The sequence below is a fragment of the Cyrtonyx montezumae genome, unplaced genomic scaffold (assembly GCF_038088225.1).
Source record: "Cyrtonyx montezumae isolate F1298 unplaced genomic scaffold, pur_monq_1.0 scaffold_3, whole genome shotgun sequence".
NCBI classification, from domain to species: Eukaryota; Metazoa; Chordata; class Aves; order Galliformes; family Odontophoridae; genus Cyrtonyx; species Cyrtonyx montezumae.
Genome location: NW_027072034.1, coordinates 131,016,758 through 131,040,758, shown reverse-complemented (window position 1 = coordinate 131,040,758; position 24,001 = coordinate 131,016,758). Strand labels below are relative to the sequence as shown.

The 24,001-nt window shown below is 38.4% G+C and overlaps 1 protein-coding gene across 2 annotated transcripts in view; it reads left to right on the top strand.

The window, feature by feature from the left end:
* ARID2 (AT-rich interaction domain 2) overlaps positions 1–24,001 on the top strand; it is a 103,638-nt gene that overhangs the window by 76,202 nt on the left and 3,435 nt on the right. For both annotated transcript variants that reach the window (XM_065743415.1, XM_065743414.1), the window contains 8 exons: positions 1,717–1,851; positions 2,319–2,518; positions 2,878–5,720; positions 15,410–15,558; positions 20,808–20,946; positions 21,045–21,130; positions 23,261–23,384; positions 23,472–23,563. In XM_065743415.1, coding sequence (XP_065599487.1) covers positions 1,717–1,851; positions 2,319–2,518; positions 2,878–5,720; positions 15,410–15,558; positions 20,808–20,946; positions 21,045–21,130; positions 23,261–23,384; positions 23,472–23,563 — 3,768 coding nt within the window. The remainder of the gene's footprint in view (positions 1–1,716; positions 1,852–2,318; positions 2,519–2,877; positions 5,721–15,409; positions 15,559–20,807; positions 20,947–21,044; positions 21,131–23,260; positions 23,385–23,471; positions 23,564–24,001) is intronic.

Below are 24,001 nucleotides of genomic sequence, written 5' to 3'. Positions count from 1 at the left end.
AGCATCAGGAAGATTTGGAAAGTGCTTCGTTTCGGAGTCTGTATGCCCTGTGCTTCTACAGCTGTCAGTGATGAGTATTACTTGTATTTTGTTTTTAATGATAGGTATGAGCCAGCGAATAATAAAAATTAACATACAGTTCTGAACACTTTCTTGAAATACTGTCTGTGCAGACAAAATTAAAATTCAAAAAGTTCAGATCTAGAGCAGAGAACTGCCCCCTTCCAAGTGTTTTCCTCAGTGACATGGAGTGTCTTCCATTCCTGTAGATTTTCGTTGTATGTTTTAACCAAAATTGGAAAATGAATAAATTATAAAAGTAGATGTTAGAAAAGTTATTATCTCTTGGAAGCAGCAGTAAAAAAGGTATTTTGGCAGACCTTTCTGGTTATATTATAAGCCAGCTTAGCCTGGGTAGGAGGAGTCTTCTTGTAAGATAAGTGCGTGTGACAGGAAGTGCTAATCGTAGTTCACGTTCCACCGTTGTAAGTCCTGACCTTCTGTGTGCTGCTTGTACCGGTGATAGCTGTCAGCCTAATGGAACATACCTAGCTGGACAATCTCATATGCCAGATTTAATTGGAACTTAGGCTTTCTGTTACAGAGTGTGGTCTCAATTTTTGTCATACTAAAATTGTAACTAAACTGCAGGAGAAATGACATTATACTTGCACTTCATTGTTTATGAGAGGACATGATTTAAAGAATGTAATCCTTTGCTTTCCTCTTTGAAACATTTAGCTGTTAGGGGAGTGTGGGACTCTACAAAGGGAAATGCAGTGCAACTTTCCAAAGTGCTAGCACCACATAGTAAATGCTGACATCCTAAATATAGTTTTGTTCTGTCTGAGCCTGTATTCAGGTTCCACTGTTTGAGAGTTGTGTCTCCACACAACTTACTTACGTCCATTTACTGCTGGAGATGAACTGTTGGCATGTCTCTGGGCTGGAATAATAGATCTTAAATAAATAAAATCAACAGATAGAAACTGCTGCCATCTCTCATAGCTTCCTGGGTGGTGTGTGCATTTCTGGAGATTCTTCTGCAGGAGATGCAGAATCTTTTAGAGATTTCCCTAGAAATTAACAGGCAGAGTAGGTTGTTCAAGGATTTTGTGATGCCTACATACCACGTGCCTCCTGGAACAAGTGCGTGTCTTAGGTGCATGCTCTCTTATAATTCCAGCCCCCTTTCTCCTGCCTTCCTATCTCTTAGAATCACAGATCGAGATGGTTATTCCATCTGCTTTTTCCTTTATTTTGAAGTAAGACTGTATTCACATCTCATTGTTATTTACAGAGATGTTCAGTAGATTTACAATATAAACGTTTGATTGAGAATTACTTAGTGTTCAGTCCATCTTTTGATCAAGTGGAGTCATTAAGAAATAAGCATAGTGGTTTGGGGGAGGAAAGGTCACCAAATAAATCTTATCTTTATTTTTTTGTTGCTTCTGAAAGTACAATAAAAAAAAAGGCACATGTGTGGACCGTTCTGCATGTTATCATACATGTATTGATTATATGCTGACTGGATATCTTAGATATCATAAGCAATGAGAAGTGAAAAGTGTGGAACAGACATTGGACAGGACAGTATATTGAAATTCTACTGTTCATTGTATTGGGTCTCAAAATTCTCTCGTACAAACAGAAATGTTTTAACAGCTGCATTGTCACTGTGTTTTGCTTCATAGTCCATTTTTTCATCTTCAGGTTGAATGCCCATTTTGAGGTGAATCTTGATTGCTCAATCTCTCGAGCGGAAATGTACTCTGAATACCTCTCTACCTGTAGTAAATTAGCTCGAGGTGGAATCCTAACATCAACTGGATTTTATAAATGTCTTCGGTAAGAGAAAAATTTGTGCAGCAAAAAAAATGAGCCATAGTATGTAAAGCAGTGTTAGCAGTGCTAAACTTAAGAGTTGGGTTTGAAAGGCATGTAGTTTTGAAATTTTAATTGAAGTATGTTAATAGTTTAATTTGATTTCATCCTATTTCAGGATCTTTAGTAGACTTGCTTCTGTGCTTATAGTGCTTGCAATTCTTTCCCATGCAGCTCTTGAAGATACTGTTGTTTTCACTTAACTTGTTCAAAGTCTTTGCCAAAGTCAGTTTGACCTTTTGGTCTCCCCTGATGAATACTTTGAAGCTTTCAGAGAATTCTTCTGTTTTGCAAAGATACAGGCTCTAGTGCAGTTACTCTGCATGTAAGAGTAGTGTTAGATTAATATTCTTAAAAAAAAAAAAACCCACACATTGTAAAGGGATAGAGTTATTGTGTTTATTAACGTTAATCTATGCTCTGTTTGGCAGAACTGTCTTTCCAAATCATACAGTGAAGAGAGTAGAAGATCCAATTAACAATGGTCAAGCACATATACATGTGGTAGGAGTGAAGAGGAGAGCTATACCACTTCCCATCCAGATGTACTATCAGCAGCAGCCAGCTTCGTCTACCCCAATTGTTCGGGTTGACTCAATTCCTGATATGTCTTCGTCTCCTTCGCCAGCAGGTTTTTTAATCATTTAAATATTGAGTATTCTGCACTGATTCTCAAACAACAATATAAAAAAAAGTTACCAAAAATAGTTTGCAAGTGTTGGAGTTAGGGACCGTGTGATTTTATTTATTTTACTGAATGAGGTTCTAAACTGTATTACGGTATGTACTTGCATGCAATCTAATATGTGACATGTCACCCATGAAATTATCAGTCAGCAGATAAGCCATTGTCACTGCATTATTTATTCAGATGCAATACAGCTGAGAAAATACTTACGTAGAATTAATAATTCGAGCCTTGGGGTTTTAAAAATTATTTGTTGTGAACTAATTTTTGCTTTCAAACTTTTACCTTATTTATTTCAATAGGACTCCCACATGGGCCACAAAGCGTAGGAAATCATTATCAAAGGACCCCTATTAACCAGTCTTCAACTTTGGCAGCAACACAGATGTCTTTTCCAATGCAAGGTGTTCATACTGTGGCACAGACTGTTTCTAGAATTCCACAAAATACTGTTCATGCACAGCAGCAAAATGCTCCAGTGACTGTTATACAGAATAAAGGTCCAATACCTGCTGAAGTAGTGAAGGCCACAGTAATACAGAGCTCTGTTCCCCAGTCTGGAGTTCCTGTTACTATTGCTGTAGGAGGAGCACCACAAGCTTCAAATCAAAATCACAGCAGTACAGGACCACAGCCGTCCGTTACTGTTGTTGGTTCTCAGACGTTGCTTCACCACCAACCTGTCATTCAACAGCAGTCTCCACTGCATGCAGTGGTACCAGGACAGATACCTTCAGGCACTCCTGTTACAGTAATTCAACAAGCTGTACCTCAGGGTCATATATTTGGCAGAGTACAAAACATACCAGCATGCAGTTCAGCAGTTTCACAGGGTCAGCAGCTGATCAGCACATCATCGCAGCCTGGGCAGCCATCTCAGCAGTCCTCTACTGGTAACCAGCAACAAGACACAGTCATCATAGCACCACAGCAGTATGTCACAACCTCCGCATCTAACATTGTTTCTGCCACCACTGTTCAGAATTTCCAAGTAGCACCTGGGCAGGTGGTTGCAATTGCAGGTGTCCAAAACCCACCAGCTTCTAGGGTAGGCTTTCAGAACATTGCACCAAAGCCTCTGCCGTCTCAGCAAGTTCCCCCTAACGTACAGCAGCCGATGCAGTCACAGCAGCAGCCGCCACAGCCACCATCCCAGCAAAGCGTCGTGATTGTCAGCCAGCCAGCTCAGCAAGGTCAAACATACGCACCAGCCATTCACCAAATAGTGCTTGCTAATCCAGCTTCTATTCCTCCTGGTCAAACTGTTCAGTTGACCGGACAGCCAAGCATTACTCCATCTTCTTCACCATCTCCAGGTCCGGCTACAAATAATCAAGTCCCTACAGTTATGTCATCTTCATGTACCACTTCTCAGTCACAAGGACCCCCTCCTACTGTCAGCCAGATGCTTTCTGTAAAGAGACAGCAGCAGCAGCAGCAGCAACATTCACCAGCGTCTTCACAGCAACAGGTACAACCACCGATGCAAATGCAAGTTCAGTCACAACAAGCTAATACAGGAGTTGGCCAGCCTAACTCTGGCGAATCTAGTCTGATAAAACAACTACTTCTTCCAAAAAGAGGCCCCTCGACTCCAGGGGGGAAGCTTATACTCCCAGCTCCGCAGATTCCTCCACCTAACAATGCAAGAGCTCCTAGCCCTCAGGTGGTTTATCAGATGGCCAATAACCAAACGCCAGGTTTTGGAGTACAAGGGCAATCTTCAGCTCAGCAGCTGCTGGTTGGACAACAGCTGGTCCAGGGTGCAGTCCAGCCCCAAGGGGCAGTACAGACAGTACCCATTTCTAATTTACAGATATTGCCAGGTCAGTTGATCTCAAACAGCCCAGCAACTATTTTCCAAGGGACTACTGGCAACCAGGTTACTATAACAGTTGTGCCAAATACGAGTTTTGCTACTGCAACTGTGAGTCAGGGAAATGCAACTCAGATCATTGCTCCAGCTGGAATTGCAGTGAGTGGGGCTCAGACAGGAGTTGGGCTACAGATGCAAACACTTCCAGCTACTCAAGCACCTTCAGCTGGACAATCAGCGTGTACTGCTGCTCCCCCATTCAAAGGTGATAAAATAATTTGCCAAAAGGAGGAAGAAGCAAAGGAAGCAACAGGTTTACACATTCACGAACGTAAGATTGAAGTTATGGAGAATCCTTCCTGCCGAAGAGGAGCTGCAAACACCAGCAATGGGGATGCAAAAGAAAATGAAATGCAGGTGGGAAGTCTTTTAAATGGGAGAAAGTATAGTGACTCCAGTCTACCTCCTTCTAACTCAGGGAAAACTCAGAATGAGGCCAATCAGTGCTCACAAGTCAGTAATGGGCCATCATTAGAAATGGGTGAGAACGGAGCTCCTGGAAAGCAGAACTTTGAACAAATGGACACACAGGAAATTAAAAGTGATTTGAAGAAGCCCCTAGTTAATGGAATCTGTGATTTTGATAAAGGAGATGGTTCTCATTTGAGCAAAAACATTCCAAATCACAAAACTTCCAATCATGTAGGAAATGGTGAGATATCTTCAGTGGAACAACAAGGGAATTTGGATGCCACGCAGCAAGATACTGCCAAAGGTGATCAAGGGGAGAGGATTTCTAATGGGCCTGTATTAACTTTGAGTAGTTCACCTGTTGTAAGCGGTACACAAGAGGCTGCAAAACTGTTAACCCAGCAACTTAGTGGTACCAACACTGATTTACCTAATGGACCTCTAGCTTCAAGTTTGAATTCAGATGTGCCTCAGCAACGCCCAAGTGTAGTTGTCTCACCACAATCTACAGCCTCTGTTATACAGGGGCATCAAATCATAGCAGTTCCACACTCAGGACCTAGAGTGTCCCAGTCTACCCTGTCATCCGAAGTTCGGTCTACTAATGGCACAGCAGAATGCAAAATTGCAAAGAGGCCAGCAGAGGATAATGACAGGGAAACTGTTCCAGGAATTCCAAATAAAGTAGGAGTTAGAATTGTTACAATCAGTGACCCCAACAATGCTGGTTGCAGTGCAACTATGGTTGCTGTGCCAGCTGGAGCGGATCCAAGCACTGTAGCGAAAGTAGCAATAGAAAGTGCTGTTCAACAAAAGCAGCAGCAACCAACCACGTATATACAAAGCATGGTCACACAGGTATGTTGCAGTGTACTTTTTATGTTTATTCAAATTCTGATTATGACTAATGCTGTGAAATATGTGAAAATGTAAACTCAGTTGATATGTGTTGCATAGTATTTAAAATATTCAGAAAATGATGGTTTGCATTCTTTCACAAACTGAAATCCAAATAGTTTGCATACTTTTTGATGTAAGCGACTGTCGTGGTATTTACAGTAGTCTGGAGCTTCATAATATACAGTAAGGAGAGAACTTGTACTCACTAGTTTCTTCCTTAAAGGATTTGTTGTTTAGAAAACAAAGATGCTTTATTGTACGGTCTTGTAAAAATGATGGCGGTGTTCTGCATTTTGTTATACTCTTGCTCCTTACTGCGGGTGAAGGAGCAAACTTATTTTTTGCAAGGTAGTTAGTTAATCACCGCAGCAGCGTCTGGCCTGCTGAAATATGTTGAAGTTCCTGTGCTTAAAGGTGATCTTCTAAGGTTTGCTTCAGTTCACTACAGTCAGGATAAAGTATTGCTTTGTAAATGTGTCAAAATATGTGCTTATGTTTGTTCATTACAAAATACTCGCAGATAATGTTTATTTTATTGATGCAATTAGTATTATTTTTTTATTATTATTCTAATTTAAAAGCTTTGGAGAAGTCCTTCTTTATCTTGAACTTTTAAAAAGAAAAAAAAAAAGATTTTAAAACAGATTCTTCCAAAGACTTTATTAGAAATGAGGAATGTCCAGCCTTTTTATGAGTATTTAAAAACTGCAAATAATCACAGTTAAGATTACATCAGTCTCAAGATTTTATTTTGGCTTTGTACATGGTCATAATAAATCCCTCTCCAAAAAAACCCTCACCCTTCCTGACCTAAATAAGAGCAAAGGGATTGGAGTACAAGGTTTGGCAGTCACAAAATTCTAACGGTGTGGAGAGAGAAATTTGGAGTGTCTGCTAGTGTTTCTTTACATTCTTTTATTCATTTTCCTTTTTTGTTTCTTTGGTTTTGGTTGGTTGTTTTTGAAGTGGTGGGAAGTTTAGGCCTGACAGACTTAAACAGAGCTAGAACTCAAGTTCAGCAAGTGGTGGCTAGGTTTACTTCTTTTTCTGTGTGAAGTTCAGTTTCTATACAAAGGTCTTTCGTGTTTCCATCATGTAATTGTAGTTTCCTTTCTCTTTTAAACGTATCACATAGAGCTATGTTTTTAAAATGCCTTTAAAACCTAAATATTTACATGTGCATTTATCACAGAGAGATCTGTAGTTCTTCTGATACTTTATTTATCCTTGTTCTCACTGGAAACAAGCAGACCAAAATGAAAATGTCTTTTGGCAGTGCAGGGACAGTGCAGTAGATTAATGGCAGATTTTTTTGAAGTGTGGATATATTAGCATTATGTCTTGCTTTTTGCAGTTGGTGTTTTTAGCTGCTGCACAGTTTGAATGTCTTTAATAGCTGAACTAAGGATTTGGCTGAAATAGAAAATGGCATGACGGTCTTTGAACTGGAATAACTGTTGCCTGTGGTTATTTATTCCCTGTATGTGTAGCTATCAAGAATTTGAGCTTGGATTTCTGGTACTATGGCTACTAAATTGCTAAAATTCCAGTTTGTGAGGAGAGTTAATACAGCAAGTAACTTCATTTGTGCTAGATTACCTGTTCTATTATGAAAATGAAGCAAAATAAAAATAGACTATTTTCTGTGTTTATACTTTCATAAAGATGAGCAAAGATGGCATTGTAATTTCTTGTACTCTTTCCTTAATTGTACATTTTGTTGTTTTTTTTTCCTATTACCTGTGCAATCAGAGATGCTGCTGGTGGCTTCTGCTAGAGCTTAATGTCAGGCTCCATGGAATTTAGATTGCCCTTGCTTTCTTCAAAATCACGAAAGAAAACTTAATGTAAAAATTGTCTGTTGAATTATAAACAGTACTGAAGTCATCCTATCTATCTCTTTCCCCCCTTCCTCCCCCCACTTCCCCTCCAGGTTGGTGCAGTAGGAGTTGTTGTGTCAGAAAGGCAGATGCAAAGTGTTACCAATATTGAATCTGCTTTTAGGAGTACACTTAAGACACCCAGAAGTAGTACGTCACCTAATTCTTATGAACTCAGCGTAAGTTTCACTGGTGACCGTTAGGTCTAGGTCCTCTGTAATCACAGGAAATGATTTTCTCCCTCCTATTTTGGGAGTCTTCCTTATATGATAAGCAGCTTCCTTGTCACTGACTTTTGGAAAGGCAGCAGCTAAGGAGCACTGTTTTCAGTTGAATATCTGCATTGTTTTATCGTCTCTGCAGCAACTCCTGTATGTTCTGTATCTTGCAGTGGAAATAAGAACAGGCTTCTTCTGCAAACAGTGTGAAATGTAGTATAAATGCAATTCAGTGAACAGAAGTTGTGAGGGATAGGAAATAAAGGGATATTAGCCATGGCAAAATTACATAGTGCTGAATGTGTTAGCACATGATTTCCTTCTTGCTTGTTATCTTTAAATTTTATTTTAAATTAGAGTGTGTATTTCAGAGAAGGAAAAAGAAATAGAAGAAAATTTGTAATAAAATTAGACCACAGCAGGAAGGGTGGAAAAGCAGATGCCGAGGATAGCAGATGGAGGAGAGTTTTGGTTATGCAGCAGGATAAATTGTCATTAACTGCAGAGAGAGGAAAAGGAGGAGGCTTGAACTGAAAAGCAGATAAGTCAGACAAAAAAAAAAGGGGGGGAACAGCAAAGTGGAGGCAAGGAAAAGAGCGACATAATTCTCAAGGGAATGTAAAAGTAGAGAGAAAGTTGTTTTTGTGATATGAAAGGTCGTATGCAGATGGCTGCCACTATACCCTGGAGGGGAAAAAAAATGGCATGCCACAGGAGTGAAAATTATGAACTGAATATTTATGAGAAAGCCCATGTACTGCTACCTATATCCAGTCAGACAAGTACAGGTATCTTCTGTCTATCATCTTTGATTGTGCAAGAGTTAATTGTACACGTCAGCAGAACTCAGTGAAAAATGACTACTTTAAATACTCACTTGAAAGATTTTTTTATATTTTTATACAACAATTGACCTATGTGTATATACATTAGGTCAGAAGAGGAACGTGCAGTGCAGTGTTGGATTATTTTCTTATATCTGTATTTTCTGGGCCCTTGAAAATGTATTCTTTGTGAGACAATGAAGCTGGCACTTTACTTCGTTGGCTTTTTAATTTTTTTTTTTGTTTCTGTTTATACTATTCCTGGATTATGGCTTTCCTGAGGTATTATGCTGGGCTGATGGAGGAAAAGGAAAAAGAAATGTGTAATTACCTTCCTGTTTACTTACTTTTTGCTTTTTTTTCATACTTGTCTTAAAGTTCTTCCAAAACATCTGTTGAATATAACTGTGTTGGTTTGTCCCAGTAGGTTTATGTTTTGAAGAAACACTCTGATGTTTCTTCAGGTTCCTAGAAGTGAGCAAATCAAATCTACATAGGTCAGACTGAATGTAATACCTTCTATTTATTTCCATGGAAACTACCACAGATATAAAGAACATAATAGCAGTATTTGATAGGGCAAATTCTCAACTGCAAGACACTGTTCTTCAGTGTAGGCACTACCATTAGCTATTTATCTCACCAGAGATGAACAGGAGCTTACATGTCGCACTTATTAAAAGAAATAAATGAATAAACAAATCCCCATGGCCATGCCAAACATGACTTGTCTTTCACGTTGCTGTTGCTACTGCTGAAGTACTCCACCCACCGTCTTGCTGTGCTGATATGCACTGTTTGGTCTCCATATATGGTTGCCAAGCTTTGATGAATGTCAGTGGGTGTAATGTTTTTTGCATGGAGGAATTCAGTGGCACCTTTGCTTCGTATGCGCTTCCATGTGTCAGACTGCCCCTCTGCTGCCATCTATTACATGGCAACAAAACACAACACAGCATATTGGTAGGAAGGTTCAACCTCTACTGCTGTATCACTGACATCTGCCTCTGGCTAATGTAATAAAATAAGAGGCATTACTTTTGGAGTAGCCCTTATGAATTGCCATCTCTCTCAAAATAATCACTTTCCTTCTCATCTCTGTCATCCCCTCATAATGCACTCCCATTTCTCTTAAGGCCTCCCACTTGGTGCATGCTTGTGTGGAAATTCGTGTGGAATCTGTATAAATTTAGTTGTCAAAAACCGTGTAAGCATCACCCTGACTATTTGCTCCTGCTCGCCATTGTTTGGGAAGCAGAGAATTACTATGCACCAGAAAGCAGGTGTGTAGCTGCAGGAGGTGTAATTCATTCTTAGTCACAGAGCAAATGAGTTTCTCAGCTGGAAGAACTGAAATTCAGAATGTCTGTCCTTTTATCGCTCTTTGCTTGTGAAGTGCGCTGCTGCAAACAGACAAGCCTTAGCAGCCTGACAAGAAAAGAACATTTGCTTTAGTGCCTACTATCCACCTGACCCCACCTTTGTACTCAAATTGAGCTATATTCATTTCAGCTTCTGGGTTGCCTTTTAACGTGCATTCATTATCTTACAGAAGCAAAACGTTAAGTTTTTAGTGGTCATAGAATGATGTGGGTTGGAAGGGACCCATCCGACCTGACTTTGAATGCTCCTCCAGTGACTGGGCATCCACAACTTCTGTCTAACCTGTTCCAGTCCCCCACCACCATCTGTGTAAAGAATTTCTTCTGAATGTCTGCTCTAAGTTTTCCCTCTTAGTTTAAAACCTTAACTCTTCTTCTGTTGCTACGTGCCCTTCTAAAAATCCCTCTCCAGCTTTCTTGTAGGCCCTTTTCATGTATTGGAAGGCTGCAGTGAGGTCTACTTGGAGCTCTCTCTTCTCCAGGTTGATCAAGCCCAACTCCCTCAACCTGTTTTCACAGGAGAGGTGTTCCAGCCCTCATCATCTTAGTGGCCTCCTCTGGACCTGTTCCAACTGCTCTACATCTTTCCTGTGTTGAAGGCCCAAGACCTGGCTGCAGTACTCTAGATGGGTTCTCAGGAGGGGAGAGCAGAGTGGGACACCTCCCTCACCCTGTTGGCTACCCCTCTTTTGATGCAGCCTCAGGGTATGGTTAAGCCACGTCAGTGCAGAATGATATCCAGAAGAAAATCTTAGAAGGACCCTCTGTATTGTTTTAAATGTCATCTGTAGCAATGTGTAGGGTAGGTAGCGAAGTGTATTTTAAAAACCATTAGTAGTTTGAACTGTTGCAGTAGGATGTGGTGCTCAATTGTAAGCAAAATTTTAACAGCCCATCCTGAGTATAGGCTTTAAAAATAATATACTTTTCACTGTACTTAAATTGGTAATTCTGTAAAGACTGCTGTCTAAGGAATTTCTTCAAAATGAATTGGAGGAGGGATCAAACAGCTGCCTCTAAAGTCAACATCAGTGACATAGTTCAAGGAATGTGCTCTGAGAGCAGTACAGCCAGTATTGTTGGTCTTGGCTACCCATCTCACTTATATCTGCATTGCAATATATTCTTGTTTTCGTTGGCCCAGGAAGCAGGATGGGAAAACTATTATTTTTAATCTTCCTCCTCTATATTTTAGTAGTCCGTGCCAGGTTCTAGATGAGGCAGTACCTCATTTCTGTCTTTTATGTGGTCAATTCAGAAACAACTTTTTTATCCTGATGATAAGAAACAGCTATAGTTAAAGGTAACTGGTAAAGTTAAGGCTACTTAAAGTAACTTAGGGAAAAAAAAAAGCTTAATATTATTCTTTTTAATTTGTAATTCAAGGAATTCTTCATGTGTATAGTCACAGCTCTCCACTGTGCTGGAATTTCAGTAGGTTAAAAATGTAAGTAGCTGTTCTCTAGGATGGGATTGTGACTGAGCCAGAACCTGCTGTGATAAGAAGTGTGTTACAGGGCTCCTGAGGGTTCTTAACAGGGCACCTTCAACTCAGCTGGGCTTATTAGCCCTAGTTAGCACTTACCTTGTCTCTGTATTGGACCTTGCCTTCTGCTCTAAACCAAAGTACATTTTGGTAATAGAAAAATGATTCTAGAAGAGGGTTTCTGGTTCCATTTGTGGCAAATCAAGGTAAGCATGATGTAGCGTCCGCTTATGAGAGCAAAACTGACCTGTAAAGCAGAACAGAGCATTTGTCCAACACCAGCACAGTCTAATGCAGGGCACAGCTGCTTATGTGTTTGCACCCACTGACGTTCATTGGCACTTGGTGAATGTTTCAGGAGACCAACCAGTGGATGTGAGCACAGTGAGGTGATGGGCAGTGTGTTTCAGCAGTGGCACAATGACAGTGGTTCCCCTCTGCTGGTACAGGTTTTTACAAATGATGCATGCAGGCTCTTGGTCGTCACTGGCAAAAAAATAAAAATATAAAGGAAAGCTCTTGCAAAGAGTTCATAGGAATTCAGAACACACTGGGTAGGGGTTGCCATCAGAAACTGAAATTAAAGGAGGAATCAATTTGTCAGAATGTTAGTTCTCTGCTGCTCTTCACGAAGTTACTTGAGGCTGCCCTGCATCTGGCTGGCTGTCTTTTATGCTGAAGTCATTTACTTGTGCCATGTTCTAAATCCTTTAAGACCATTTGCTGCATTCTAGGGTATCCAGAAACATGTCAGACATAGTTACTGGGAGGTCAGTTTGTGTGGAACTTGTAATTTAGGGCAAATTTTGCAGAGTAGCTTATATCCTTTGAGACAGGAACTCACTGAATACAAATGCATGCTTTATGTGTGGGATATGTAAAATAAACATTATATATGTAGCTGCCCTACTTCAGTTAGTGTTTAGTTTCTCAAAAATGCATATGTTTACGCCCTATATAGGCACTCATAAGTCTTTAAAATGACACTCAGTGAACTTGGAAAGGGATCTTATAATTCAGTTATGTATTTAAAAAAAAAAAAAGAGAAGATCGAATGCTGATGTTAGAGGTACCTTTTCAGGTCCAGTGATTTGCAGAAGTGCTGAGTGGTGTCAGCTGCTAACAATAATAATGAAGAGAACTAACCTCAGTATATAAAGATGCTATAAAACTCTTTCAGGTGTATTAGACTACGGAGCATTTGATTTCTGGAAGAACCTGGAAATTTCTGATGATAGGAGGAAATTTCTTTCAGTGCTGCCTCTGCCAGAAAGAATTCATTCCAGGAAATGAAGTATTTCTTGTATTTATTTCCTTAACATATACAACTAATATTGCATAGTCATTGTATATCAACAATACAAATGAGATTATTTGTAGCAAGTATTTCTGGATATAAGTCTGAAATAAAGGAATTTATATTCTGAAAAATGTACACGCTGATATTACTTACCATCTGCGGAACAAACAAAGGAAAGCTTTAAGATGTTCAAATGTAGAACTTGGTCTTCAGAAATAGAGCAAAACAAATGTGACTTCCCCTCATCTGTTTAAATATACCGTGATCAGTCCAGATGATGGATAGGCAGTAAATTTGACTTCAAAATGCATGGGCATTATAAGCACCTACAATGCTCCAAGTTTGAACAAAGGTACCCGATCTCACAGTACTGCAGCAGTAAGAGATATTACTAAACAACAATTACTGGATCCACTTCAGTTTACCAACTTGGTATTTTTTTTCTTGCAGGAATCTGGAGTAGAAAAAAAATTGGAATCAGTTTTAGTTTTTGTTTCAAAAATTGTTTCCTTTTCTGAAGTCTTTCATTTTTGATATTTAGCATGTTGTATTCTGTATGTCAGTTCTTCTTATTTAAAATGATACTGTCTCATTAAAAATAATGTTTAAAACCTTAGAATATTGCTAGGAGAGCTTGCCAGGAAAACCCTTGAGAAAATTCATAATTCCGGATTAATTACAGGGTTTGCTTAGAATAATACATGAGCCACACATTGAATGATGAGAATTAAATGAGATCCTGAATTCATTCAGTAATTTCACTCTCTCTTCAGCACATTAAATGAGACAGAAGTTCTGTAGGGATAGAAAGTTGCACAAAGCCCATGATTATGTACTGCTGTAAGGATGCTAAATGAAGATTGCAAAACAAGCTGTATTGCTGACTCTGGATGATTTTACTTTCAGCTTCACTTTAAAAGTGCCTTGCTAAAGGGGGATTGATCTTAAAAGGGTCTTCTTGTGTTTACCTGTGATAAAAGATATATTATGAAAATTAATTACCCAATCTGTTAAATTGATTGGAGAGTTTTAGGTGGAAGTAATTCAGAGTTCAAAAGAGTTTTCATTTATGACAGTGGACTCAAGAGTCCTTATAACTTTTCACACATGCAGGTCACAGGCATCATGTAGCAGTCGTGTTCTGGACTTCTTGCTGAGTGTTGCCATGTTTTTACTAAGATGTAGGCTTGGTTGTGGGGATAGTTTGGTTTTGATTAGTGTTGTTATTTGTCTTCTTTGTCACTAGTGTTCTACAATCTGTAATAATCTCTTTACTTTCTGAGACTGTTGCCTGTACTGCCAAAAGAAAGCAGCAGGAGGGAAGCTTAAGGCCAGTGTGCAAATGAAGTGTTAGAAGTTGCACTTAACTTTCTTTGCTGTTAAAATCTAAAGCTATTCAGTAACAGAGCTGTAATGATACCACCAAGATATTGTGTGCACCATTTGAAAGTAAATTTGAAAGCTGTTTCCTTTGGTTTCATAGTGTTGCATTCCTTTTGGAACAGTAGAGAATAAGAGAATGTTAGGTCTAGATAATATGTAAAAGCTTAATGTTTTTACTGTTGTTATTCTCATAAATGTCTGGCCATCCACAGCCTTCTAGGAAGAAATGAAGAAGAGAAACAATATTCTAAAATAACCAGTGTTTCTAAATTGTGTAATCAGCATCCATTATTTCTACTATACAGAGGAGAGGACAAAAAATGAAAAAAAAAAAAAAAAAAAAAAGATGTATTTGCCTGTACATTGCTTTACTCTGAACTTTGTAGCTGACTTAATTTTTATCCAGTGTTAAGATAAGGTTCTTATAATGTTGTGAGATAAAGGGGAACATCTTTTTCCTATTTGATATATTTGTACTTTGCTGTACATAAGCCACACAGCCTGGTTAGATGTTCTGGTGTTTTATGTAAAGGTACAGTGTAGTTTTGCAACAGCTTAAAGAATTACATAATTGCAAAGTTTTATGGAGAAGGAATGTCGTGGTTTGAGCCTGCTGTTCTTTGACAGTGTTCATTCAGCAATTCTCAATTCACGTTTTTTTATTGTACTCTGTAACACAAGACTGTTGTGTACTAATGAGCCTGTTGAATTATTCCATCTAAGCAGCATATAAAACCATTTTATGAAAGAAAATAAGGCAGTTCTAGATATATTGTTGCACATTTTACTTTTCAGACATATTTTCTTCTTCATTTAAATGGGAAGTAAACTAACCCCTGTGCTGATATTGCCCTCCTTTCAGTTTGCCATTTTTCTTCAAGTAAAAGCTTTATGAAATAGCAGTAACCTTTGTTCCACTTGTACCTTTGGATTCATAATTCTCTGAATTTCAGTGTAAGAGTTTGAATATCAGAAACTTAGGCCTAAATGCTACTGTGTAAAAGTTGTATGTGTCCCTGGTTATTATGTCTCTTAACTCTTATTTGGAGATGAAAGTGTAAAAATCTGAAGATTTGTTGGTTCATTGAAATGTAAAGCAAAATATCTGTGAGCAAACAGTGAACTTGTCTTGTTAAGTGCCTTGTTTAAAACTGTGTTTTAACTTTTTCTACAGAGCACACCTGCAACGTCAGTACCAACAGTGCAAGTACAGGGCCAGCAGCTCAATTTGCAGCCACCTTCATACACTGCAGCAAGTCAGCATGCAGAGCAAATGAAGAAACCTGGACAGAACTTCATGTGTCTATGGCAATCTTGTAAAAAGTAAAAAGCTCCTTTTTTAACTACCTTATAGAAATAACTAACAAATGCTTGTGTATGAAAAGAAATCTTACAAATTCTGTCCATTCTGCTTCCTTTAAGATACCTTATACTTTGTTAATAGGGTGAAGAAAAAGTGAAAAGTGTTGAGGAAGCAGAGATAGGAGAAAGCAAGATGTTTAGCTTCTCTCAATTATGCTTCAAAACATAAAGGAGATACTAGATGGCTTTCTTCTAATTTTATTTTTCAGCAGAAAATTATTTTCTTGGAAAAAAAATCCATTTCTAAAGCTTGCTTTCTGTATTAAAAATAACAAAATAGTTGCTGTACTTCAGTGAAAACTGTTGAGTCATTTTCTTACATGTACAGCTTTTAGTATCTTCCTTGTACTTCCAGTTTTGCAAGAGTGGCATGTTGTACTTCTCTGTCCTGGTCAAAGTTTTATTTAGATTATGATTAATTATAGTAATTATGGAACCATTTGTATGTCACAAGACTCCCTTGTCAGAAAAGGAAGTAAAATGGAACTTAGCCTTAGGACTTGACAGCAACGATTAGAATTCTTGGATTTGTTGGTTTTGGCCTTAAAAAAATACAATAAGGAGAGGGAGGTGAGCTAGCAGACTTTTGGATGTAGGCTTATAAAAACACGTAATACTCTCCTTTTATCTGTATGTATATCTTGACACTGATTTTTTTTAAATAACATAGATTTGTGAATGTGATGAGTTTTCAGTGAGGGGTATAGGCTGATGAAACAAAGGTACCTGTCAAATTGCCACCTGGAAAACAGAGCTATTACATGAGTTTAGGGGGGGCATGAAAATGGTTGAGACACTTAATTGTAGTTGTTGGACAAGATAAAGGAGCACAGAGATGTGCTCATTTGGCAGAGAGTTATTACACAGATGTTCAGAAAGTAGGAATGAAGAAATGGAAAAGTTAGAATTGCTTGAACTGCTGGGGAAAATGAGGCATATGAACAGAACTGAGAAACTGAGGAATGCTGAAGGATAGAACCTCTGAAACACTAGATGGAGTGTCTTTCATTCCTTATAGACAATACAAAGATCATTGTCAGTGTCAAAATATATGTGTTTTAGATAAGATTCTGGATGTTGCTGTAGCTATCTACTAGATTTTATTTTATTTTTAAATCCTTGCCCTGGTTTCATCTTAAGTGTGATTTTTGAGTCTTTGGTAGGTGACACCTCTGTAAGGCTACTGAGGTGCTTTACTGCTAATAAGCACAACTGGAGCTCCATCCTCTACTGGCTTCACAGTAGAGGATACCTGTGCTGATAGAAGAGAGGATTATGCTGTGGTAGAACTGAAAAACAGAGAGTTTTTCTTCACAGAAACCTGAACTAAAGTTTTGAAGCATAAGTTAGTCAGTCACCAGCTTTATTCTGTCTTTGGTTATGTAGGATAAGTTACATAGGACCAAGGTGATATCTAACTGTGGAACAGATTGATGTCACATGTCAACTAAGATGTGCTTATACGCAGACAAACCTTGGGGCAGGAGAGGAAGCAATACCATTATGATTACCTTACATTATCAGTATTTTTTAAGTAGGTCTTAAGCTATTATTCCAGTAAATTTTCCTGTAGTCAGTGGCTATGCCCCATATTTTTTAAGTTGATCTACATGTTGTTTGTCAAAGATTCTGTACTGTATCTGTTGCTTTAGTTTCTCCTGTCATTACACCGGGTTTTGTTCATTGTTTAGTTCTGCTTTCAGAAGTCTTCAGAGATTTTGCATTGTTACAGTGTAGTTTTTCTGACACTCACTTCTTGTTCTTGCACTGGTGATATTTCTTCTACCCCCAGCCTAAAACCAGTTTCTATAAATGTTACTCTCAGGATTCTTTGTGGTGAAGAAGGAATCAGAATGTTAAATGACATTTTCATTATTGATTATAGTGCTTATGCGTATTCCATCACCAGCTTCATAAAAGACAAAGAGTATCCTATCTCCTGGTGCCTTCCTTTTTCTACTTTGCACATACAAATCTGTACTTAACCTTTAATACCTTTAATAGGAGTTATTGTGAAAACAGTCACAAACTTAGCTGTTCTTACTGAGTTGTTCAAGCAGGAAATAGGAAGCTTCTTTTCGGTGAGTTATTAGTCTACTTCATTACTTTTACATCTGATACTTGGTTTCATCCATGTTTGCTTAGTCATCAGATACTAAGCAGTTTGGTTTAGCATAAGACAGTGATAGTGCAGTGCTTCCTTTATGGTATTCACAGGTAACCAAGAAGAAGGTATGTCAGCAGTTTGATAGTTATTTAGACATGTTTCTCTGAATGTGTTCTTCAGTTTTATTCTCACAAAACATGAGCATTAAATTCTTCTTTCAGGATGCATTGCAGGAGGCATTGAAGGCCTTTAAAAATACTTTAATGACAATGAGAATCACAGAAGCACAGAATTGTAGGGGTTGGAAGGGACCCCAGAGATCATCTAGTCCAACCCACCTGCCAAAGCATGTTCCCTTTCAAGTATAGCTAATTCTTTGAGCATACTAGGGCTTGCTATCACCAATACCTACTTATAGCACTCTGCTTTTATTCAGTGCCTATTTCAAATCATAAATATGAATAAATAAAATGGTATGCTCTTTTTGTACCTACTGAATTACTGGTGTTATGACCAGCAAAATTCCAAAGGAGGGAGAAAGGGTGTTGTTTTGTTTGTTATAGTTTAATGTGGAAGCATTATATCAGGTGTTGGTACTTAATCCTGCAAAGTTAGTAGAGTGATGTGAAACATGTCCAAGACATGTTTTTTATTTAGTACACGTAGTATCTGAAGACCACAGTGAGATCAGGCCCAACTATGTGAATACTGTTAAAGATAGGCCTTTCTCAGATGAATTCTGGTTAAGTATCTGAACCAGGAGTAAAACTGTGAAAGGGTCAGTCAGCACACTGCTGTGCATTAAGGATGTAACAGAAAGTAGGTGTTCAGCTGTCTACAAGTACTGCTAATTTCTAAGGTTAATTTAAAAGCTGTTATTTTGTTTCACAAGTAGGCAGGAGTTGTCTGCTCTTGAATTGCTTTGCATTTAAAAGGTAAATTGGAAATGCAATTGAATCTCCACTGCCTGTCAGGTCAGCTATTAGTTTAATGTTCTGTTCAGCAGCAGAACAGAGTGATGGAGGAATTAATTGGGAAACTCAGAGCTTAGGTTCAACTGACCATATTCACAGTACTTAAATTTCATCTTATTAGTACTGTTAGATGTTACTGTAATGCTTATGAAATATATATATATATATTTATATATATGAATAAATTTAAAGTTTTGGAAACTGATATTCTAAATTCTGTCTGTTCTGCCTTAGTTATTGAGTGGAATTTTGTTAATGTGACAAATAGTTTCTCCTTGCAAAGTTGTAGTAAATCAGAATCTTCTTAGATCGATGTTTCAAATATTGCACTGAATGTATTAATTATATAGTGAAGGAATCAACATGGTTGAAATGGCAGAGCTTTAAGAAAAATAAAGCTTGCTGAGTGAAATGTTTTAAACAACACTTTGGATTTCACTTATGCCATGATATTTGTTTCATGGTTTGTGTTGGAGGGGACCTTAAGGATGCCCTAGCTCCAGCCCTCCAACCATGAGGTGCTCGTTGCTATAGGATTCAGTTTGTAACTAGGACACTGTTGTGAGCTTCAGGTAACAGTATTTTGCTGCTTAGGATTTACATATTGCCTGCAAGTATTGTATAATGGCTGATACTGAGTCGAGTAGTGGCGTGTGGAAGGAGGTGCCTTGAGCTTGTCCATAAGCCTCTGCTCTAGGTTGTGAGGTAGTGCTTCATCCTTGGCTGCTCACTTTGAGTCTCTGGCTGGAAGTCATCTCCCTCTCAGCACTGATCAGCCCAATGAGCTCAGTCAAATGTCTTAAATGCTTTTCTTGTTATTTGAAACTAAAATACTAGCATGCAGACTGGAGCAGCTGAGGTGGGTGTATTGTGTTTTCTCTTTGCTAAGACTGCTGTGGCAGTGGCCTCCATCCAGCAAATGGATGAAGACTGCTGGTGGCAGTGACTTCTCAGATGGCAACAGCTAGATACCCAGATCAGTTCTATCCAAGCTGTAAGCATGTGCTCACAAGCTGGGTTAGTTTTTCAAAATGAATTGTAAGTGGTTAAAGTCCTTTCTTCAGTTGTTTTTTTTTTGTCTCTTGAAATAAAAGATGCAATCTGAAATGATCGAGTTACATTTTAAGATGTATCTAAACTGAAAAGAACAACCGTAGTCATTTGCAGTTTTCATTTAGTGTTTTTTGAAATATAGCGGATCTCCATTACCATTTGGTTTCTGATAGGCAACAAAAGATGGGTTATTTTGATGTACATGTGACCATTTGAAAATGCAGATCTAGCAGTGGTAGTGTTTTCAGGTGAGTTGTAACTTTGCTTCCACTTTGAAATGGAAGAAAACCCTTATGATGCTGAGTGTAGAAATCACCAAATAGAACACTGAAAAAAACCACACAGTGTACAATCCTTGAGTAATACAGGGGCAAGCTGAGGACAACTTACTTATATTGCTGCAGAAGCATTTTATTTGCTGAAGTATCTTATGTCATATCCTTTAGGACTACAGGGAATCAAACTGATCCATTTAAGGTTTGGTGGAGTCATTTAAAATTTAGGTTTCAATGAGTAGGTCAGAAGGAGGTGATAGATGGATGTCTTTCAACTTCTGCATGCATCAGGAAATGTCCTTTACCCATTTTCTTGAAATTTTTGTGCTTTTTAGTACATAAAGTTAATTTTACACTGATCCCTTTCTCCATCAGTTTTGGCAAGTATTCAGTATTGAGAGCAAATAGGATGAGTTATGTTTAGCTGAAGTTCTAATAAAGTCTGAGTATGGCTCTCAGTGAAGAAGAAAAAGAAAAGTGATTAATGAAATGCAAAATTTTTTGCTTGTGTTGCACACAAGTTATCTGTTGCAATTGAGATGTGTTATTTCTGCAGTATAATACAAATAGGAAATCATGATATTTCAATAGGAAAATCATGATCTCATTTATTGGTAGCTTGCTGATGATATGGACATGTTTTTTTCCATTTAAATGTGTATACTTTTTTCATTTATTAGTCCATGTTTTGTTTCAAGAAATAAAATAGGCAGTATGGGTTATATTTGTGATATTTGCACTGTACCTTTAACTGAAATAATAAAAAAATGCTTTACATTCTCATTCTCTCTCTTTCTGTAGGTGGTTTCAAACACCATCACAGGTTTTCTATCATGCAGCAACTGAACATGGAGGAAAAGATGTCTACCCAGGGCAGTGCTTATGGGAGGGATGTGAACCTTTCCAGCGGCAGAGGTTTTCCTTCATTACCCATTTACAGGTGCAGATTTTCTTTCACTACTTCAAAAAACAGTGAGAATTTCATGGGAAATTTCACGCACCTTCTCACTGTCTTCCTTTTCTTTTTCCCCCATACAGGACAAACATTGCTCCAGAGATGCTTTGCTTGCAGGATTAAAGCAAGATGAACCTGGGCAAGGAGGAATTCAGAAACCTTCCAATAAGTAAGTGACTTAGGCCTCCCTACCAATAAGGAAAATTAGAAATCATTAGATTAGAAATCATTGGAAAAATTTGTGTATTTAGAACTTGGTTTATCAGGTGAAGCTCTACATGGAGTCTATAACAGTAATTAAATTTAAGGTCCATTGCATTAAGACAAGTTAGTAAAAGAGAGAAAAAATTCTGATGTGGGAAATAACAGTTAAATTATCATTAAAAGAGCAGGTAGTTCTTGAAGGTATGTTTGTCAGTACTTGGATCATTGTTCTTAAAATACTCAACTGAATAGGATTTTATAACAGATAAGGGCTTGTAATGCAAGTGGAAAGTTACTTGGGTACAAATCAGCTCCTTCGTACAGCTGAGTTGGATTGTCTTGTAACCTGGAATCATAGAATCTTTAAGGTTTGAAAAGACCTCTAAGGTTTTCTGGTCCAACCACCAGCTCATCACTACTGTGTCCACTAAACCACGTGCTTCCAACTTGCTGTGTTCCTTCTAGTATTGTGGACAGGTACTCTTATAACTTCCTTTTAAATATGTCATAAATGCCAAGACCACTAAATCTTATTTTGTGCTCCTATCTGGAATCTGGTTTGTGTCTCCTCTTTCCCGGGATTATTTCAAGGACCTGAAAGTAACAGAATACAAAGCTATTGCAAAGGGATTGTGTTACTATTGGAGTTATTCAGGGTTCAGATACTTGTATGCTTGTATTAGTATGAGGGCTTTGTTAGTAACTAACTGGAATCTCCTTACTGCAAGCCAGAGATGTGATTCACATGCTCCCAGGCAGACTTATGCTGTCTGTTGTGTTGCTAGTTAAATTGCTCCCATGCTGCTGGGGGCAGCAGCAAGAGAGAATTGAGAATGAAGGCTATGAAATAGTTGTTTTGCTTTGTGTTAAAGATAAAAAGATCACCAAACTTCTTAAAGCACAAGCATATCATTGCCTTACAGTGCCTTATTTCATTAAACTAAGCAGCATTCAGATCTCTGAAAACCACAAAATGAAGAAGGTAGAATATAGTGTAAAATACTTGGGAAGTGGGAAGCATCAGGCTGATACAATCTACAAGCATGATGTGATGGAGGGAAACATGAGGGAAACAGGATCTGATAACTCGCTTTCCAGAATCAGGGACTTGTCAGATGAAACTTAAGATTGTTTCAGCCAGTCATCTCAAGTTGGCTACATGGTCAACTGTTTGCATTGTCTTGATGCTGACTTGGAAGGTTTGGGCTTAATTTACTTCTCATTGAGTCCTAAGTACTGAGTATGTCAGCATACGTCTAATAGACCATGTGGCTGAATTATTGTATGGAGCTGAAACATTGTGGGGAAATGGTACTGAGAGGAATCACGTTCTAGCCATCAGCTTTCAACATGCACCTTCTCATCACATGCTGACTTCCTTTTCTTAGTCTCTCTCCATTTTGCAAAACTGCACCTACCCGAGGGAGTGCAGATCCAGTGAGTGTTACTGGTGCAGAGAGCAAAATCTGCTGAACACAGTATTTCAGAGACAGGACTGTTTTCTTCATCATAATTTCTTCCAAGTAGGTGTGGTACTGTGGTAGGCAAAAAAATATCTTTGATATCTTCTGTTAGAATTAGGTAGGCAAAATTAAGCATTATTACAGAGCTGGTTGTGTACCCTGTTTTATATTGTCCCAACATCTAACGGTCCTGCTAAGCTAGGTCAGGTTTTAAGCAGCTGTATTTTTAGGACATTCTCTGGCCAAATCTCAGCTGACATTTGTATGGCCATTATCACTGTTGACATGAAATTCTATCTAACAAAACATTTCTTCAAGTAGGTATGCTTCAGGAAGGTCACTGTGTAATGTATTGTACTTTTCCATCACAAATGTAGGTGATGAGCAGTACATCTCCAAGAGCAGCACTTCTTTCTCCCACATAAAAATAATGCTTATGACACTTGAGGAGGCTTTGCAATAATGTGTCTCTCTGTGGAAACAAAAGACAAATTGTGTAGCAGCACCGTGTTGTTAATAGGTCTCTCTGTTCAAATAGGTTGAAAAAAATATCAAAATAAATGTGCAGAGTTGTTAATCTGTTAGAAAGTGGTGTAAAGTTTGTTGTTCCTCATTCTTCTTTGCTAATGTAGGCCGCCGGTCGTAGGGAGTACAGCTGCTACTCCCAGAGCACAGAAGGCCATTGTGAATCATCCAAGTGCTGCCCTAATGGCATTGAGGAGGGGATCAAGAAACCTCGTCTTCAGAGATTTTACAGTAAGTGTTGTTTGACTCAACTATTATAGATACTAATGGTTGCTTACTACTATGGAGCTTTTACTTTTTTTTGTTTTTCTTCTGTAGGATGAAAAAGAGGGACCAATAACTAAACACATCCGATTAACAGCTGCCTTAATATTAAAAAATATTGGTAAATATTCAGAATGTGGTCGCAGGTAAGCATTGCTTGGTTCTTCTAATACCAGTGGGCAGTGTTGGTTACTACCATATAGATAGTATTTTCTTACCCTTTAAGAAAACAGCATGTATACGGACTGTGCAGTTTTTCTGCCTGTACCTCACTGCTTAGCTCCCCACACAACTGCTCAGCATCACCTTATCTAGGATAGTATTTTGACAGGTGTCTTCTAAGTTCAACTGGCTAAATTTCTGGAGGCAAATGAGAGAAGTCTGTTCCTTCTCCTCCTGAGAGCAGTTCTGCCTGACTCTGAAGCTAATTCTTCTGTAAGGAACCTCCCATTGGGCATACCCTCTTACCTCAGTTCAGGAAAAGGGTGAATGATGTTTTCTGAAACTTCTTTAATGTTGTGGGGTGACATCCAGTTGCATTCCACATTTGCAACCTCTCTGTTTTCCCTTCAGAGTTGGGTTAA